At 36.6% G+C, this 21,899-nt stretch overlaps 1 protein-coding gene across 2 annotated transcripts in view; it reads right to left on the reverse strand.

Moving 5' to 3' along the window:
• Lrp1b (LDL receptor related protein 1B) overlaps positions 1-21,899 on the reverse strand; it is a 2,085,328-nt gene that overhangs the window by 1,193,719 nt on the left and 869,710 nt on the right. For both annotated transcript variants that reach the window (XM_087654909.1, XM_087654910.1), the window contains exon 4: positions 1,614-1,733. In XM_087654909.1, coding sequence (XP_087511035.1) covers positions 1,614-1,733 — 120 coding nt within the window. The remainder of the gene's footprint in view (positions 1-1,613; positions 1,734-21,899) is intronic.

Consider the following 21,899-nt stretch of genomic DNA (forward strand, 5'->3'; position numbering starts at 1 on the left):
ATTTGCATTTGATTTCTTTGGTTTCTCTTATGGTGTAAGATATGAGCTCTCATTTGTAACACCATGCCTGCCTGTCAGTATGTTTCTCTGAAGCAGATAGGAACCCCACAGAAAAAATAACAGTGGCAACTAGCTTGGACCCCTGGGAGCTCTCAGACTCTGAGAGCCCAACCAAAGAGCATAAACAGTGACTGATAAACCAGGTAGCAGAGGGCTGCCTTGTCCTGCCTCAGTGAGACCTAATCCTACAGATATTTGATGTACCAAGGTGGGCCCCACCCTCCCAGAGCCAAAAAGATGGACTCTATGGTGGGAATGCTGGGAGTAGGGTAGCATTGGGGAAGTAAATAAATTAATTAAAAATAAGATAAAATTCTGTATTAAGGCAAAAGTGGTAAGATAATCAGCTAACAAAATTACTTAAAAACAAAATTATTTTAGCATATTTTTATTAGTTGTTTAAACAATAGTTATTCTCTATTCCTTATAATGTATTATATTTAGATAATTTATAAATTATCTTATGTGTATATTAACAAAGTTAAGCATATGGGTGTGTATATGCATATACGAAGTACTGTGTAAATGCACACAGCCTACTATGTTTATAAATAGGTAAATATGATACATATAACATACTCTGCTATAAGTCAACATAATAGAGCAATGACTGAAATTATTTCAGTGTTCCAAATTAATCATTTTGGAGCATGACAATTTGCTGAAGTGTGTTCACAAAATCTAAAGCACTTAACACTTTTGATAGTTGGAGCAAGTGACTCACACATGCTAGGCCAGCTTAGCACTACTGAGATCTAGGTCTTTAAACTAGAATTAAAAAAATACAAATAATTGGAAAGTCCATATGTGTATTGATTACTGTAGTATTAATAAATTGTCAAACTCTAAAGTACTGACCTAAAATTTTAAATACTACTGCATACATAGTAATAATTAACTTCTTTAATGATATGTCTACTCTATGACAGCAATATGATAGCTATAAACAAACTATGAAGTAAAAATCATTTAATCTAGTTTGGTAGAAGCAGACTAAAATATTACTGCTCATTCCCAAATTGTATTATTCTTACAATATAAATAGAAAATTGGTACAAATGCATATTAATATTTATACCTTATGGGTAATGTTAACTTTTACATCTTAAGAAAATAATGAGAAAAATTGTAAATATTTAGCATGGCAACCCTTATTTGATTTTTATCAAGGAAGCCTGTATATAAGTATTGAATAGTGCCAACTTTGGACTGTATTTGGTGTGTCAAGGAACAAACTTGGTCCATGGTATTATTGTGAAGTAGCAAAGCAATTAAAGCACTAGGGCCTATTTGGCAGTCTGTAGTGAACAGGATTGCTCTTGAAAGGGATTGTGTGCCTTCATTTCCATTCTCTATGTGTTCATGGCACAGGGAAACAAACTTTGTTTATCATGTCCTCATGTCCGAATACATGAAGCTTGATAAAGAGGATCTGAAGCCTCAAGAGAGTGAGGCAAAATCCAGCTTCCAAATTCCTAATCTGCTTATTTTATATGCTTGCATACAATAATGGCGTGCCAATCAATGCAAAGACAGTCACAGTTCATACTTGCCTTTACAGCCTCTCCCATCTCCTGTTACTTCAAATCCATCCTCACAATAACATCTTGTAGCATTTCTGACCATTGCACATTTGAACTGGCAATTCAACTGCTGACAACTGGGTAACAATTCTGTAGGGGAAAAAAGGACTCTATATCAAATTCTCCACATAAAACTATTCAAATTAAACATAATACTTATTATAATTGGCTCAAGGAAGAAGTTACATCTATTTTCTTAAAAACATATAGGTTTACATTTATTGTAAGGACTGGTAACAAATTTACTGTATATATACTGGTGCACAGTTTTCTTCTTGTTAGCATATTACTATGTTCACATAATCAATCTGTTCAAATTCTGGTAAATTAAATTATTTCAAGAAGAAAAGTGTCAGTGTGCAGGTTCATTTCCTTATCCATGTCTTCTCTGTCTGACACATCAATTGATTCTCTATCTTTGGAAACTTGTTTTGATTTACCAATCCATGAGTAAGCTGCATAAAATCAATGTGTGTATATTCTACCTCAATAATTTACTTTTGTTGGTGGAAAAATATTTTAGAAATACTGGACATAACATATTGCATTATGCTTGAGTTCTTCCTGAAGAAATACATCATTGAAGCACAAGTTACCCAACCCTCCAAGTAAATTCAGATTCATTGTGATAAATGCACAAGACAGTGGGTGACAGGAACATGTTGCACAGATGCTAATGAGGGCAGTATTTAATAGACTTGAGAAGTGTTTCCACAGAAGACACGACTACTTATATGCCATGAGAATATTGTTCTAGTTTATTATAACAATACAATTATCCCATAGGATGAATGATAAGAATTCTGAATATTAAAGTTAGATGAGTCAAAATATGTTGCTCTTTGGCATACATTTTAGTTGGTGCTTAATAAACGTATAAAAGATAACAGACAACAAAAATTATGTATCTGGAACATTCTAAATTGTACGGTGTGTGTTTTAGGAAAATGTAATTACTTATCCTCTTGCCTTACCTTAATTTATTTTCAAATACGAGGTAAGATTGTTTCATTCTCCTTGTCTTAAAACTGAAGGAACTAGACTGTTGGGGGGAGGGCGGCAATGGGGGGAGGGTTGGGAGGGGAACACCCACAAGGAAGGAAAGGGGGGAGGGGGATTTTTGCCCGGAAACCAAAGAATTATTATTAAGTATTAAATAAATAAAAAAAATTAAAAAAAAATAAAAAAAAGAAAATGCCAAACCTAAGAATACTAGGAATAGAAGAAGGAGAAGATTCCCAGCTCTAAGGCCCAGAAAAAATATATTCAACAACAACAGCAACAACAACAACAACAACCATAAAACATTTCCCTAAACTATAGAAAGAGATGCCTATAAATATAAAAAAACAACAAAAAAAACCAAAAAACTGAAAACTTACTTCATAATTTTTGCTCATTAATGGTAACCTCCTTTCTTATGTCTTTTAGGAAGCTAAAGTGGTCAGAAAAGATTTTACTAGTTTTACAGTCCATATGTGATAACCCATGAAAATTCTTGTTTCTTTGCCTTTTCAAGCTTAGCTGAGTTAATAAACAAAATCCCAACTCTATGACTTCTCTGCTACTCTACTTAAGGTCATTGCTTAAGTTATGCTCCACTTCCTCCCCTTGTCATTATTTTAGAATTTATATTAGGTCTGAGTTGCCAAAGAAAAGCGTTGTTCTATTTACAAATTTTTGGTTGGAATATAGCCATACTCATTATTTACATACAGATTCTGACTGCTTTCCTAACACCTCAGAGACATCAAGGCCCACAAAACATGAAGTATATTCTCCTGTCTGTTTTGTGAGAGGTTTTCTGAATGCTATGCTAATTCATTCTCAGTTCCTAACATGCTTTTTATTTTCCCAGATTACAAAGGCCACAGACATCAGCCCACCCCTCCTCTTTATTGCCAATTCTTTTTTATGTGTGTATCTTTAGGCAATTGTAACTATATACATACCTACATATTGCATTCTTTATCAATTTCTACATTAAACTTACTCCACTAACCTACTTTCCACGCTCATTAACCTACTTACCTGAAAGTCCTAGTAACCTTCATGCTTTAAGTTCATGGGTCTTCTTTGACCTTCACTTGACTTGACAAACTATCAGCTTATTCTACTTCCAGTGTAGTATGTACTTGGCTTGCCACCCATTTCATGGCCTATTTTGTGAAATTCCATTTTGTCTCATCTACCTGATTGTAATGAGCTAAGGCAGAAACTGTGGTAATTTTCTCTGTCTGTAAGTCATTTGTGAACTCTATTGTTTGAAACATAAATGCTGTCCTTGAATGTGAATCTTACCCTCCTTAATTTCTAAAATTGCATAAACCAAATAATCATTGAAGTATTATATTAGTTTTCTTTTTGTAATTTTGTATAAGTTTTCTTAATGTAGCTTCAACATATAAAACGTAACTATATCTACTTTGAATTTCAAATACTAGATTCATGGCAACAAATTACAGCCATAGATATTATTCATTATTTAATGCAGAATTCCAATGCCTTTTATCTAAAGAATGCTACTACAAAATATGGGATGTACAATTCTTCTAAAATATTAACTCTGTCTACTACGTCTGGTTGAATTTAAGAATCAGGCTCTGAACAGGAAATCTCTTTGAACTTTCAAAGAATTTTAGAAGAAATTGTAGCTACCAGCCAGACCAAGATTCTATTGTAAGTTTAGGACAGAACTTCAGTATAGGGGTAGTCTACCTGCAAACATGTCTGAGTTCTCACCCTCTAATAGAGGGAGGTATATAATTTAATGAATTTACAAGTTATTGTCCATTATAATTTAATAATTAGTTTCTAAAGATGTAGAGCATTGTTCATAGTTTGGTAGGGGATCAAAAAATCAATGTAATATCTTGACTTAAGAATGAAAATTAACATCAGTCTTAAGTTCTAGTTAATGAATATAAGCTAACCCTACAAGAGTTGATTTACCTCCCAAGAGTAATTGACCCATAAATCATGGAAGCAATCCAAACTCTTTCAATTTTCAGGGCACTTCAGTCTGATGTTCTCTGAGCACTTATCCAGTGCTAAGTCACTAAGTATTACTTTATTGACACATTCTAAAATTTGTTGAGATCCATGTATCAGTTACAATAGGGCATGGTAGTGAATGGAATTAAGTAAGAAGTGTAACAATGTAAAAACTAGCAAATGAATACTTATAAACACCAATTTCATGATTTACAGGAAGAATTCCTCCATGATTAAGAAATGTAGAAAGGCATCAGGGAAATACTTGTAAAAAAATAAATTCAGGTACACTGCCAATAATAATTTGGAGAGATGGCTCATCAGTTAAGAGCACTTGTTCTGCAACAATGAAGACCTGAATTCAGATTAAGGGGCCCTCATTAAATTCCAGAAGTCATCTCACACAGGCCTATCATCTCAGTTGTGGGGAGCAGAAGCTGGAGAAACAGTGATGATTACTGAATGCCATGCCAAAGGAGAAATTTGAGTTTCAGGAAGAGACCTTCCCTTAAAGCAACAATGAAAGAAAGTGACCTGACACACCTTCTTCTGGTTTCTCTGTGTGGTATTCAGGCAAACATATGCAGAAAGGCACACGGTCTTGTGCACATAACACATACATAAACATATGGATGTACATGCATACCACTACATGCACGCACACACACATACACACAAATATATATATATATATATGTATATATATGTATATATATATATACAGACAATGTAAACTGAATGCAATATTTAATTTTGTAAGAATTAGTTATAGAATTTTATTACATAGACAGAACATGAGAACATGAGGTCATATTGTAGAGTGAATATAACACTCTAATTTTGCAGTAATAGGGTTGGTTGTTCTTTCAGTGATATAATGTGTCACTTTCCATTTAATCCTGCCTAGATTCTCCTTGTTAAGGTTTAAATTCACAATAGACTCTCCAAATAGCCCTTGTTTCAATTGCATATTCCTTCTCATTTTTGGGTAATGCCTATGGGACAAAGAGTGTGGTCCACTAAAATGTTTCCAACATGGAGGAGCATAGGCAGACAAGGAGAAATTAAGAAAAGCAATAATGGATGCGCAACGATATATGTTAACCTGGTTTGTAATCTAACATAATAATATAGAAAGGAATTTGGATTGTGGCTGACTTTATTGAGTATCCTCTTTCAAAGAGTATATGTATGTACAGAATATGGAAGGTTGGGAGATTATAAAACAATGAATGGAATTGTGGGAAATTGCTAAATATCAACTCTGCTAGCAGATCACAAATGGCTGTAAAGAAATAATAATATGTAACTGAAAATCAATATTGTATTTGTTTAGAAAATAACTATAAACTATTATAAATTTATTTAGTTGTACTACTTATCATCTATACTTAATTACATATAAAACTATAATGACTATGCATATAATTATCATTACATCCACCCCAAGGCTAGAAAGCTTATTCAAGTACCATACAATTTCCATTTTTTTTTTATTAACTTGAGTATTTCTTATATACATTTCGAGTGTTATTCCCTTTCCCGGTTTCCGGGCAAACATCCCCCTCCCCCCTCCCCTTCCTTATGGGTGTTCCCCTCCCCATCCTCCCCCCTTGCCGACCTCCCCCCAGCAATCTAGTTCACTGGGGGTTCAGTCTTAGCAGGACCCAGGGCTTCCCCTTCCACTGGTGCTCTTACTAGGATATCCATTGCTACCTATGAGGTCAGAGTCCAGGGTCAGTCCATGTATAGACTTTAGGTAGTGGCTTAGTCCCTGGAAGCTCTGGTTGCTTGGCATTGTTGTACATATGGGGTCTCGAGACCCTTAGCTCTTCCAGTTCTTTCTCTGATTCCTTCAATGGGGTCCTATTCTCAATTCAGTGGTTTGCTGCTGGCATATGCCTCTGTGTTTGCTGTATTCTGGCTGTGTCTCTCGGGAGAGATCTACATCCGGCTCCTGTCGGCCTGCACTTCTTTGCTTCATCCATCTTGTCTAATTGGATGGCTGTATATGCATGGGCCACATGTGGGGCAGGCTCTGAATGGGTGTTCCTTCTGAGTCTGATTTAAACGTTGCCTCTCTATTCCCTGCCAAGGGTATTCTTGTTCCCCTTTTAAAGAAGGAGTGAAGCATTCAGATTTTGAACATCCGTCTTGAGTTTCATTTGTTCTAGGCATCTAGGGTAATTCAAGCATTTGGGCTAATAGCCACTTATCAATGAGTGCATACCATGTGTGTTTTTCTGTGATTGGGTTACCTCACTCAGGATGATATTTTCCAGTTCCGACCATTTGCCTACGAATTTCAAAAAGTCATTGTTTTCGATAGCTGAGTAATATTCAATTGTGTAGATGCACCACATTTTCTGTATCCATTCCTCTGTTGAAGGGCATCTGGGTTATTTCCCGCTTCTGGCTATTATAAATAAGGCTGTGATGAACATAGTGGAGCATGTGTCTTTTTTTATATGTGGGGGCATCTTTTGGGTATATGCCCAAGAGAGGTATAGCTGGATCCTCAGGTAGGTCAATGTCCAATTTTCTGAAGAACCTCCAGACTGATTTCCAGAATGGTTGTACCACTCTGCAATTCCACCAACAATGGAGGAGTGTTCCTCTTTCTCCACATCCTCGCCAGGATCTGCTGTCACCTGAGTTTTTGATCTTAGCCATTCTCACTGGTGTGAGGTGAAATCTCAGGGTTGTTTTGATTTGCATTTCCCTTATGACTAAAGATGTTGAACATTTCTTTAGGTGTTTCTCAGCCATTCGAAATTCCTCAGCTGTGAATTCTTTGTTTAGCTCTGAACCCCATTTTTTAATAGGGTTATTTGTCTCCCTGAGGTCTAACTTCTTGAGTTCTTTGTATATTTTGGATATAAGGCCTCTATCTGTTGTAGGATTGGTAAAGATCTTTTCCCAATCTGTTGGTTGCCGTTTTGTCCTAACCACAGTGTCCTTTGCCTTACAGAAGCTTTGCAGTTTTATGAGATCCCATTTGTCGATTCTTGATCTTAGAGCATAAGCCATTGGTGTTTTGTTCAGGAAATTTTTTCCAGTGCCCAAGTGTTCCAGATGCTTCCCTAGTTTTTCTTCTATTAGTTTGAGTGTGTCTGGTTTGATGTGGAGGTCCTTGATCCACTTGGACTTAAGCTTTGTACAGGGTGATAAGCATGGATCGATCTGCATTCTTCTACATGTTGACCTCCAGTTGAACCAGCACCATTTGCTAAAAATGCTATCTTTTTTCAATTTGATGGTTTTGGCTCCTTTGTCAAAAATCAAGTGCCCATAGGTGTGTGGGTTCATTTCTGGGTCTCCAATTCTGTTCCTTTGGTCTATCTGTCTGTCTCTGTACCAATACCATGCAGTTTTTATCACTATTGCTCTGTAGTACTGCTTGAGTTCAGGGATAGTGATTCCTCCTGAATTCCTTTTATTGTTGAGGATAGTTTTAGCTATCCTGGGATTTTTGTTATTCCAGATGAATTTGCAAATTGTTCTTTCTAACTCTTTGAAGAATTGGATTGGTATTTTGATGGGGATTGCATTGAATCTGTAGATTGCTTTTGGTAAAATGGCCATTTTTACTATATTAATCCTGCCAATCCATGAGCATGGGAGATCTTTCCATCTTCTGAGGACTTCTTCAATTTCTTTCTTCAGTGTCTTGAAGTTCTTATTGTACAGATCTTTTACTTGCTTGGTTAAAGTCACACCGAGGTACTTTATATTATTTGGGTCTATTATGAAGGGTGTCGTTTCCCTAATTTCTTTCTCGGCTTGTTTCTCTTTTGTGTAGAGGAAGGCTACTGATGTATTTGAGTTAATTTTATACCCAGCCACTTTGCTGAAGTTGTTTATCAGCTTTAGTAGTTCTCTGGTGGAACTTTTGGGATCACTTAAATGTACTATCATATCATCTGCAAATAGTGATATTTTGACTTCTTCTTTTCTGATCTGTATCCCCTTGACCTCCTTTTGTTTTCTGATTGCCCTGGCTAGAACTTCAAGAACTACATTGAATAAGTAGGGAGAGAGTGGGCAGCCTTGTATAGTCCCTGATTTTAGTGGGATTGCTTCAAGTTTCTCTCAATTTAGTTTAATGGTAGCAACTGGTTTGCTGTATATGGCTTTTACTATGTTTAGGTATGGGCCTTGAATTCCTATTCTTTCCAGGACTTTTATCATGAAGGGGTGTTGAATTTTGTCAAATGCTTTCTCAGCATCTAATGAAATGATCATGTGGTTTTGTTCTTTCAGTTTGTTTATATAATGGATCACATTGATGGTTTTCCATATATTAAACCATCCCTGCATGCCTGGGATGAAGCCTACTTGGTCATGGTGGATGATTGTTTTGATGTGCTCTTGGATTCGGTTTGCCAGAATTTTATTGAGTATTTTTAAATCGATATTCATAAGGGAAATTGGTCTGAAGTTCTCTTTCTTTGTTGGGTCTTTGTGTGGTTTAGGTAAAAGAGTAATTGTGGCTTCATAGAAGGAATTCGGTAGTGCTCCATCTGTTTCAATTTTGTGGAATAGTTTGGATAATATTGGTATGAGGTCTTCTATGAAGGTCTGATAGAATTCTGCACTAAACCCGTCTGGACCTGGGCTCTTTTTGGTTGGGAGACCTTTAATGACTGCTTCTCTTTCCTTAGGAGTTATGGGGTTGTTTAACTGGTTTAACTGTTCCTGATTTGACTTCGGTACCTGGTATCTGTCTTGGAAATGTCCATTTCCTGCATATTTTCAAGTTTTGTTGAATATAGGTTTTTATAGTAAGATCTGATGATTTTTTGAATTTCCTCTGAATCTGTAGTTATGTCTCCCTTTTCATTTCTGATTTTGTTAATTTGGACGCACTCTCTGTGTCCTCTCGTTAGTGTGGCTAAGGGTTTATCTATCTTGTTGATTTTCTCAAAGAACCAACTTTTGGTTCTGTTGATTCTTTCTATGGTCCTTTTTGTTTCTACTTGTTGATTTCAGCTCTGAGTTTGATTATTTCCTGCCTTCTTCTCCTCCTGGGTGTATTTGCTTCTTTTTGTTCTAGAGCTTTTAGGTGTGCTGTCAAGCTGCTGACATATGCTCTTTCCTGTTTCTTTCTGCAGGCACTGAGCGCTATGAGTTTTCCTCTTAGCACAGCTTTCATTGTGTCCCATAAGTTTGGGTATGTTGTACCTTCATTTTCATTAAATTCTAAAAAGTCTTTAATTTCTTTCTTTATTTCTTCCTTGACCAGGTTATCATTGAGTAGAGCATTGTTCAATTTCCACGTATATGTGGGCCCTCTTCCCTTATTGTTATTGAAGACCAGTTTTAGGCCGTGGTGGTCTGATAGCACGCATGGGATTATTTCTATCTTTCTGTACCTGTTGAGGCCCGTTTTTTGACCAATTATATGGTCAATTTTGGAGAAAGTACCATGAGGAGCTGAGAAGAAGGTATATCCTTTTGCTTTAGGATAGAATGTTCTATAAATATCCGTTAAGTCCATTTGGCTCATGACTTCTCTTAGTCTGTCTATGTCTCTGTTTAATTTCTGTTTCCATGATCTGTCCATTGATGACAGTGGGGTGTTGAAGTCTCCTACTATTATTCTGTGAGGTGCAATGTGTGTTTTGAGCTTTAGTAAGGTTTCTTTTACGTGTGTAGGTGCCCTTGTTTTGGGGCATAGATATTTAGTACTGAGAGTTCATCTTGGTGGATTTTTCCTTTGATGAATATGAAGTGTCCTTCCTTATCTTTTTTGATGAATTTTAGTTGAAAATTGATTTTATTTGATATTAGAATGGCTACTCCAGCTTGCTTCTTCCTACCATTTGCTTGGAAAGTTGTTTTCCAGCCTTTCACTCTGAGGTATTGTCTGTCTTTGTCTCTGAGGTGTGTCTCCTGTAGGCAGCAGAATGCAGGGTCCTCGTTGCGTATCCAGTTTGTTAATCTATGTCTTTTTATTGGGGAGTTGAGGCCATTGATGTTGAGAGATATTAAGGAATAGTGATTATTGCTTCCTATTATATTCATATTTGGATGTGATGTTATGTTTGTGTGCTTTTCTTCTCTTTGTTTTGTTGCCAAGACGATTAGTTTCTTGCTTCTTCTAGGGTATAGCTTGCCTCCTTATGTTGGGCCTTACCATTTATTATCCTTTGTAGTGCTGGATTTGTAGAAAGATATTGTGTATATTTGGTTTTGTCATGGAATATCCTGGTTTCTCCATCTATGTTAATTGAGAGCTTTGCCGGGTACAGTAACCTGGGCTGGCATTTGTGTTCTCTTTGGGTCTGTATGACATCTGTCCAGGATCTTCTGGCTTTCATTGTTTCTGGCGAAAAGTCTGGTGTAATTCTGAGAGGTCTGCCTTTATATGTTACTTTACCTTTTCCCCTTACTCCTTTTTATATTCTTCCTTTATTTTGTGCGTTTGGTGTTTTGACTATTATGTGACAGGAGGTGTTTCTTTTCTGGTCCAATCTATTTGGAGTTCTGTAGGCTTCTTGTATGCCTATGGGTATCTCTTTTTTTAGGTTAGGGAAGTTTTCTTCTATGATTTTGTTGAAGATATTTACTGGTCCTTTGAGCTGGGAGTCTTCACTCTCTTCTATACCTATTATCCTTAGGTTTGATCTTCTCATTGAGTCCTGGATTTCCTGTATGTTTTGGACCACTAGCTTTTTCTGCTTTACATTATCTTTGACAGTTGAGTCAATGATTTCTATGGAATCTTCTGCTCCTGAGATTCTCTCTTCCATCTCTTGTATTCTGTTGGTGAAGCTCGTATCTACAGCTCCTTGTCTCTTGTTTTGGTTTTCTATATCCAGGGTTGTTTCCATGTGTTCTTTCTTGATTGCTTCTATTTCCATTTTTAATTCCTTCAACTGTTTGATTGTGTTTTCCTGGAATTCTTTCAGGGGTTTTTGTGACTCCTCTCTATGGGCTTCTACTTGTTTATTTATGATTTCCTGGAATTTTTTCAGGGATTTTTGTGACTCCTCTCTATGGGCTTCTACTTGTTTATTTATGATTTCCTGGAATTCTTCAGGGATTTTTGCGATTCCTCTCTGTAGGCTTCTACTTGTTCTCTGAGGGAGTTCTTCATGTCTTTCTTGAAGTCCTCCAGCATCATGATCAAATACGATTTTGAAACTAGATCTTGCTTTTCTGGTGTGTTTGGATATTCCATGTTTGCTTTGGTGGGAGAATTGGGCTCCGATGATGCCATGTAGTCTTGGTTTCTGTTGCTTGGGTTCCTGAGCTTGCCTCTCGCCATCAGATTATCTCTAGTGTTACTTTGTTCTGCTATTTCTGACAGTGGCTAGACTGTCCTATAAGCCTGTGTGTCAGGAGTGCTGTAGACCTGTTTTCCTGTTTTCTTTCAGCCACTTATGGGGACAGAGTGTTCTGCTTTCGGGCGTGTAGTTTTTCCTATCTACAGGTCTTCAGCTGTTCCTGTGGGCCTGTGTCTGGTGTTCACCAGGCAGGTCACTTGCAGCAGAAAAGTTGGTCTTACCTGTGGTCCCGAGGCTCAAGTTTGCTCGTGGGGTGCTGCCTACGAGCTCTCCACGGCGGCAGCAACCAGGAAGATCTGCGCCGCCCTTTCCCACAATTTCCATTCTTAGTGATTATTTTTTCCAGAGTTCCTTTCATGTGGGAAAGTCATTGGCAGATGTGCCATCATTATAAGGTTTGGTTTCATACTGAATTAGCAATTCTTATAATACCTAAATCAATGAGATATCCAGATGGGAACACAGTCCTCTAGACATATGTGATACCTATTTTTAAATACTGACACAAACATGACCATTACTTTTTTTTAAAGAAAGAAGTTGGTATTTTAAGGACTCAATCAGATTCTATTGATGGAGATTTTCCTACATTAATCTATTTTAAAAAGTCTTTTTAATGATCTTACAGAAACTATAAAGAAGGAAAAGGTCAAAAAGACAACTAAAAAGAGATCCATATACTTTATCTAACTCAAGCTAAGTTTCCAAAAAGTCTGAAGCTTTGCAACATCTAAACTCGAAGTTCTTACATTCGCAAAATAAACCTTTGAACTTGTGTTACTTGAATATAGTTAAAAATCTGATGAAAACCATTAATTTATAAAATATCTAAGGTTATACTCTTAACTAAATTTCTGTTTTCTTACATTTCTTTTTGCTTGGAGGTGGTATAGCATTATATTGAGATAATAAAAATGCTGAATGAAGAGGATTTTAACTCTCCTCTCCTGGGATTCCAGGCTATGTAGAGGTTCAAAGAGTAGGAAAATTTTCATTATCAAGTTTCATCTAGCTAATTCTTCCTAGGCAAAAATAATTACTGTTTTCCCACATCAGAACCATCTATGTGTCTTCATGCTACATTGTTGATACTCTATGTAGTATCATAGTATTCCACTCTATGACTATAAGCAATCTCTTTACAAACTGATACACATTTAGTGATTTTCATTTCAGTGATATATGATAAACACTGAAGTATTTTTTATTGGATTTTTAAATTTACATTTCAAATGTTATCCTCTTTCCCAGTTTCCCATCCATAAACCCCCTAGCCCATTCCCCCTCCACCTTCTTCTAGGAGGGTGTTCCCCCACACAACTACCCACCCCTTCCACCACCCCACCCTGACATTCCCCTACACTGGGGGTTGGGCGAGGGTCCAGACTTGGCAGGACCAAGAGCTTCTCTTCCCTTTGGTGCCCAACAAGGCTAGCTGGAGTCACGGGTCTTTCCATGTGTATTCTTTGGGTGGTGGTTTAGTTTCTGGTTGCTCTGGTTGATTGGTATTGTTGTTCTTATGCGATTGCACGCCCCTTCAATCCTTTCTCTAACTTCTCCAATGGGGACCCAGTTCTCAGTTCAATGGTTGGCTGCTAGCATTTGCCTCTGTATTTGTCATGCTCTGGCAAAGCTTCTCAGGAGACAGCAATATGAAGTATTTTTATAAATATAAATTGTTATTTGGATAAATCTGAGATTTATGAGTTACATTATAGAAGAATATTTCACACCAGAAGAAACTACAAAATTGTTTCTAGAAAAAATAGTATGGCTAGGAATATTTTTGCAATGTTATGATTTGTCAATCAACATAGTAATCCTTTCTGCAGTATTCAGGTATTTTTAGAGCAGAAAAAGTTGAAGTCTGACAAGTGTCTTTACAATGTTCTTTTCTTAGCATTTTAAGAATTCCAGCTCTACTTTATTTCCACCTGCATTTCCCCGAGTGTTCAACCGTTGTTTCAATTTTCTTTGAAACCAAATATACAAAGTAAAAACAAAACAAAGAAACAAAAACAGAAAACTCTCCCATGAGAACAAATCAGGGCATATTCCAGCACTGGAAGCCTCAATAAAATGTTTGTTGACTTCTCAAAAAATATCCATTCTTTCACCCTGTGCCATTTTCTCTATGTCACAAGAGAATAAAATCTCTTTCTGTCTCTCTTCAGCCCTCCCTCTCTCCCCTCCCTCCCTCTCTCTTATCAATCCCCACATTTGAAAGCCACTTGTACCTGGTCTTTGACCACTTTGTAGGTTCTTTCTTTGCCCACTATTTATTTCTCCTGGTTCCATTCCCTATCACTTGATAGGAGAAAAAAAAGTATAGAGGACACATTTCCTTAAAACTAATTAATTTTTCTTCTTTGAGGAAGACCAACTACAAACCACAACCAACCTTGCTTAATGACCAACAATTCAGTCCATCTTATGGGCTTTATCATGTATATTCACTGCCTGAAAACTTTCTAGATTTTCAAACATAGCAGAGTTGCAAAAATGATCTTCAGCAAGTACAACGCTATTTCTTCTAGATCACAAGGCAAATCAAGGTCAGCTGCTGTGAACAGTTTGAAGTGTGCCCACAATCCTACAGCTGGGATCAAAGAAGATCCCAGAAAATGGAGAGATAGCTCACATTCATGGATAGGCGAAATCAAAATAGTAAAAGTGGTCATCCTACTAAAGACAATATACAGATTCAACGCAATCCCCATCAAAATCCCAATACAATTCTTCAAAGACATGGAAAGAGCAATTATCAAATTGGATAATTTTGGAAAGGCAAAAAACAAAACAAAACAAATAAACAAACAAACAAAAACCCAGAATATAAAAACAATTCTTAACAATAAAAGAATGGCTGTGGGAATCACCATCCCTGACCCAAGGCTGTACTACAGAGCAATAGTGATAAAAATTGCATAGTATTGGTACAGAGACAGACAGATTGAACGATGGAATAGAACTGTAGACCCAAAAATAAAATCACATACTTATGCATACTTCATCTTTGACATAGAAGCCAAAAATATAAAATAAGGAAAAATAGTTTCAATGAATGATGCTTGTCTAACTTGCTGTCTGCATGTAGAAAAATAAAAAAAATAGACCCATATTTTTCACCATGCACAAAGCTCAAGTCCACATGGATCAAGGACTTCAACATAAAACCAGATACACTCAATATAAGAGAAAAGAAAGTGGGAAAGAACCTTGAATTCATTGACACAGGGGTAAATTTCCTAAAAGGAACTCCATTGACTCACACTCTAAATTCAAGAATTGGTAAGTGGGACCTCATGAAACTGGAAAGCTTCTATAAGGCAAAGAACATTGTCAATAAGACAAATCAGTATCCTAAAGATTAGGAAAAAATCTTCACTAACCCCACATCCAATAGAGGGCTAATATCAAAAATATATAAAGAACTCAAGAAGTTAACAACCAAATCAAAAATGGGGTATGGAACTAAACCCCATTTAATGGATAAGATCAAAACCACAGGTGACAATACACGTTGGCAAGAATGTATAGAAAGAGGAACATGCCTCTATTGCTGGTGGGATTGCAAGCTGGTACAACCACAGTGGAAATCAATTCAGAGGTTTCTTAGAAATTTGGAAATATACCTACCTAAAGACCCAGAAATACCACTGTAGGGAATATACCCAAAAAGTTGCCCCACCGTGCCACACGGGCACCTGCCACTATGTTCACAGTGACCTTATTTTTGATAGCTAGAAGGTAGAAACAACCCAGATGTCCCACAGAAGAATAGGTTCAGAAAATGTGGTTCATTTACACAACCGAATACCACTCAGCTACTAAGAAAGTGGACATCCTGAGTTTTGCAGGAAAATTGATGGAACTAAAAAATATCATCCTGAGAGAGGCAACTCAGACCCAAAATGGTATGCATGGTATGTTCTCACTAATAATTGGATATTAGCCAAAAGAAAAAGAAGTACAGAATAGCCAAGATACAGTACACAGAACCACCTTAAGGGCCCAAGTGAGGACATCTCAGTCCCACTATGTAAGGAGAAGAAAGCAACCTTTCTGGGGGAGGGAGGTAGGGACGGGACAGAAAGTAGATGCGGATGGGAGAGAGGGGAACATGATATGGTATTATGGGAGAAAAGGACCAAAGCCGTGAGGGCCAGGAGAAAGAATGGAAATAGGCAACCTCGGGAGGAAGGGGGTTGGGAGAACCCTCCAGAATGTACCAGAGACCTGGGAAGTGAGAGATTCTCAGGACTCAAAGGGTTGGGGAGACCCTAGATGAAAGGCCTTACAGTGGGGAGAGGGAACTTGTTGAGCCCACCTCCACCAGAAAGACAGGGCATCAAGTGAGCGATGGCGTTGCTATCCCATAGTCAAAACTCTGACCTATAATTCTTCCTGTCTAATAGAAATGAAGAGATGGAAATGGAGAAGAGCCTGAGGAAAAGAAGGTCAGCGACAGGCCCAAAGGGGGATCCAGCTCAAGGGGAGGCCCCAAAACCTGACACATTACTGATGCTACGGGGCCCTCACAAAAAAGTATCTCTGGTGACTGTCCTTTAAAAGACCCAACAAGCAGGCTGAAAGAGACAGATGCACTAGCTGAGATGAGTCCTCCAACACATATGCAGAGGACTCCTGGGTCTGGGTTCAGTCAGAGAAGATGCACCTAGCCCTCAATAGACTGGAGGCCCCAGAAAGTTTAGCGGTCTGATGGGGTGTGTTGGGAACATCCTCGTGGATACTGGGGTGAGGGGGCTTGCGGGGAAGAGGTATGGAATGTGGAACAGTTGGAGCGTGGACCAGGAGAATAAAATCTGGAGTGTAAAAAATAAACAAATAGATTAATAAACAAACAAATGAAGAAAAAATGAAAGCATATTTTTATATTATTGCTGTTTTTTTAAAGAAACAAAAATTTCAAAATAATTACATTTATCCTCTTCTGTTTAAAGCCAATATGTAGTGGGAAAGCATAAGGTGACATTTTCAAAGAAATAAATACTTTTCAATTACTAGCCAAGATTTTCAGGATACATCTCAGCTCAGTTGGAATCTTTATCAGTTTTGATGGTATCCATACCTTTTCATTTCTTGTGTAGATGTAAATAAATCCATGTTCCCAACACAAAACTTTTGGTAAGTTCTGCATTGATGTTGGAACACCCTCATAGTATATAGGCTGAATGAATTCCACAGTTATCTATTTATTTGTTTGTTTATTTATTTATTTGTTTACTTACTTATTTACTTACTTACTTACTTATCTTACAACCTGGTTTGGCTTTCTGAGTGAGGGTTGAGGTTATTGGTCTCCAGGTTATCTTCTGACTGAAGAAAGGTGAACAACTCATATTCCCTTATCCATTCATCCATAAGACCTGCTTACACTTTTAATAGTCTGATATCTTTTTACATTTCATATTGAATTTTCATATGCAAAGTCTCTGTCAACCCCTCTATTGCATCATGTCTAATATGACTTTGCTCACAACTAGCTTTTGTATACCAGGAAAACATCTCCTGAGCCTTGCATAATCTTTGTAAATGATGTAAATTTTTTCCTGTGCTTCTCAATTTTGTCCCAAGCTCTTAAAACAACTAAGAGACATTGTTTTATAAAAACATCATCAAATTTAATCTGCTCTTGTGTATCAGAGTACTGCTCTTTGCCTAGCAACTGATCTATGTCTATGTTTATTCCCCTCACATTATTTGTTGTTCAATATTCTCAGCTTCTTTCCTCAGTGTTATCCATTGATCGGAACTGCAGCAGGCCTGTTATTGCTGTTATTTGTCCCTTTGAGTCTTTGGGAATAATTTTATTTTGATTAGCCCAATTATTAAGAAGTTGCTTCACATAAGGTGAGTGTGTCCTATATGATATAATGGCCTGCATAAAATGGCTTACATCTATCATTTTTACAGGATATCATCCTGTCTCATCATACAGTTGTATCATACCATTAGCTGGCATATTATATATGACTACTTGGAAAGCTATTGTTATCTTGTAACACTGGATCACACTTTCTTTCAGTCTGATGACATGATTGGTTCAAGATAAACACTTTCATTGGAAAGGGACTATTTCAACAGATTATTCTCCTGCTTTTCAGATTTTCTCTGAGCCAGTTGTCCTCAGGCACAGCTTCTTTTCCTCAGTCTTCCTGAAGGAAACTCCTCTCTTGTTCCCTTTTCTTCTTATACTCCTTGTTTCCCAAAAGCTTCTACTTCTATCCACTACCTCTGCAATTCTAAAGCCAACTCTGCAACCCTTTCAGAAAAGAGAGAGTAAAGTGATGACTTTTGTTTTCCAATTTCTCGCCATTTTTGTTTCTCAGGCTTCTCCATTTCCATCAGCAATTTCCCCAATGTCTCAGTCACTCTTCCAATCTTTTTTTGAAAAAAAATGCAAAAAAGGAGGAGGAGGAGGAAGAGGAGGAGGAGGAGGAAGAGGAGGAGGAGGAGGAGGAGGAGGAGGAGTACCAAAATAATACCCTCTAGGAGTGAAACAGGGGATATCCAAGTAGTAGTGGCTTGATAACTTTTCCACTGGTCTATTGAAAAGAAAAGTCTATTTTTCATCACATGCTGTTTCCTCTACAATATTTGAAATTAAATTTCTCTTTATCAAATTCCATGTTTGGTAATCACTTGTAGCTACACTTTGCTAATTTACAGTAATGATGTGTATTAGTCTATTTTTGTGTTACTGCAAAAAATATACAAGGCCATTAACTTTATATAACTAAGAGGTTTATCTACCTCACTGTTTATAACTAAGGGACAGGATTTATTTCATTACTAACTTAGCTTACAACAAATGGTGCTACAATAACGCTTCAATAGTGAAAAGCTATAGGGGTAGTTGGATCTCATTTTAAATTAGAAAACCAAGTAAAAATTCAGGACAAAACTTAAAAGCATGTAAAACCGGCTCTAACAAGACCAGTTTATGGGAACAATGTGCCCTAGTACCATGTATCCAGGGATAGTACCATGGATATCTTGAAGATATTCCAGTAGGTCCCAACTTTTAAAATTCATATCTCCCAAATGCCACATTTAACACCAAATTCCCAACAAACTATAATAGAAATATTCTTATTTTCCATTGAAACCTTAACAGCATGATCTGTTAGTTTTAGTAATAAAAATTAACCCTAGTTCATATTTTATCTTGATCAGTATATTTAATTGTGACTGGAGAAGGAAAAATGTCTCCAATGTTAATGGTAATGTTCAGAAAATGTAATTACCAAGTAAAAATTGCAGGTATTCACGAAGAGAGATTTGCATTTTAGCAAGAATGAAGAAAAAATAATATATAGTTGAAGAAAACTTTACTAATTTAATGTATAAAACACATATTTATGTAAAGTATGGTTCATTAGTCACATGTATATAGCTTATATGAAAGAAATATGAGACAATGTGTATAACTACTTGTTTAATGTAGAGAAGGCAAAATAACTAAATTAAGTCTGTCTTTAAATGAGAGTTTATTTTATTCTTTTCTAGTTCTTCATATTTACTAAGAAATATCTATAAATAAATACCTACTGTAGACTGTTAAGAAGAAAACATCTTTCTCTACATGAGTTAACATTAGTTCATTAAGAACCAATGGTGATAAATCTGAGATGATACAAGCATTTTTAATCCTGAGAAAAAACAAACAGCTTCAGTATGATAAAAGAACATACACAGTAGTGGTGGGAGAAACAGTTGTATAGGTTTTCAAATCTAACTATATAGATTTTTAATTACTGAACATGAGAAAACCACTAAAGTTATCTGACACATGAGGTGTACCAAATGCAACTTCAGCATAAAACGAAGTACACTTCTATGACCTAGAACTTGAGAGATACAGGCAGAAAGACTAAAACTTTAAAGTCATCATCACTTACATGAGTTTGAGGCCCTGAGTTAAATAAGAACCTGTCTCAAAAAACTAAATCATAAAAAATAAGCAAACAAATAAAAAAAGCTCTACCAAAAATTCAGGAGTAAATCATCTCGAATAGATGCAAGATAATGATGTCATCAGAGTGTTTTGTCATGAAAATGACAGTGAAGCAATATTTTAGAATATAACAGTATTTCCATTATCATACATTTGTATATATTAAATAACTTATAATTCCAAATAAAATACTATTTTCAGAGGTACAAAACAAGTAGAAAATTATCACCAAAACAAATTTCGGGAATGCATTGAGATCGACATTTTTTTAAATGTTTCCAAAATATATGGACTTAGATTCATTATTCAAAGATAGAGCAACAAGAACACAAATTAATATTGGACTTAAAAGGAAAGACATGATAGGACTTTCTAGGAGACAGATATGCAATCTAGCCTACTCCAGAGTCCATATTCATCTCTGAATTCAATGCCAGCAAGAGATTTCACCAGCTGACACAGGCAGATGCAGACATTCATAGACAAAGAATGAATGGAACTTGGGAACTCTTGTGGAAGAATAGAAGGAACAAGTGCAGCTCCTAAGAAGAAAGGATTTCCATAGGAAGACCACCAGACTGAACTAACTTGAACACTTGGGGGATTCTCAGAATCCTAAACAGTAATCAAAGAATAAACACAGGCTGGACTGAGGCCTCTCTGTATATATGTAGCACATATGCAGCTTGGTCTTCATGTAAGTTTGGAACGACTGGACTGAAGCTATCACAAATGGTGTTGCCTGTACATGGGATATTTTTTTTCTAGCTGGGCTGCCTTGTCTGGCCTCAGTGCAAGAGGAAACTCCTAGCTCACAGAGACTTGAAGTGCCAGGGTGGGGAAATATCCAGGGGTGCTCCTGCCTGCTCAGGAGGGATATGGGAAGGATTATGGGAGGGGCTGACCAAGAGGTGGGCAGTGAGTGGGATGTGAAGTGATTATTTTTTAAATGTTAAAGACTCTCATTGATGGTACATCTGATATAGCTTTGGAGAATATACATGCACAGATGCCAATATGCTTGTCCTGATTTAATAACTGACTGGAATAAAAAAGCATTAGACACATCTACAGCAGGCAAAGAGTCAGTTTCTAAATCAACAATATTCTACTTTCAGAATAAACATCATAGATAGCATCTCCATCTGCTTGTCAACTGGCATCAATAGAAACTCTTGCTTTTCAGGGATGTGGAACCAAGAAACAAGCAAAATACATGCTATCCTTAGAAGCAGAAATCAGTGAAAGCACTAAAACAGGAAATGACTTCTTAGCCTACCTTGAAGAACTACTGGATCAGTTGGATATTATGATATACGCATATATATGTATACATGCTTTATTTCAAACTGATTAATTTAAAGTAGGAAGCAGAGAACTTCACTCTAGGAGCTTAATTTGCACCATTCTTTCACCAGTGACTGGATCCTTTTGATATTCTATTTTACCAGATTTTTATTTTCATAGATGCTCCTCACTTAAGGACTGTCTGAAAAAAACAATGTGTTCTCTCTTAATCTTTTCCTTGCCTTCAGTGTAACTGTGAAAACTATTGAGGAAACATTTGGAAATATTCTCCCAGGCTGTGGGTAAGTAGAAGTTAAAGCTAGATTCAAGAGATAAAAAGAAAACAGACAACTCAAACCCAGGAAACACATCTACAGATAATAGAATACACAATAGGGAAATGTATTTCTACATAATTCATTTTAAACTTTGGAGAAACACCTATTCACATGCTTTATTCCTTTGATGGTGGTGGTGTGAGTGCACAAAAATATAACTTGAAATAACTACCTTTGGCAACCAGAAACAAACATCTATGAGGAAAACTCTTACCAAAAGAAAAGATTACATGATCCATTATTATTTAGAAGTGCATACATAGCCAATTAAGGAAGAAATTAATGTGTTAACCACAAATGCTATCTAGAGGGGCAGATTACATAACTTTGCACATTGAAGGGAACTTAAAACTTTTAAAACCCT

The sequence above is a fragment of the Rattus norvegicus genome, chromosome 3 (assembly GCF_021556685.1).
Source record: "Rattus norvegicus strain SHRSP/BbbUtx chromosome 3, alternate assembly SHRSP_T2T, whole genome shotgun sequence".
NCBI lineage: Eukaryota > Metazoa > Chordata > Mammalia > Rodentia > Muridae > Rattus > Rattus norvegicus.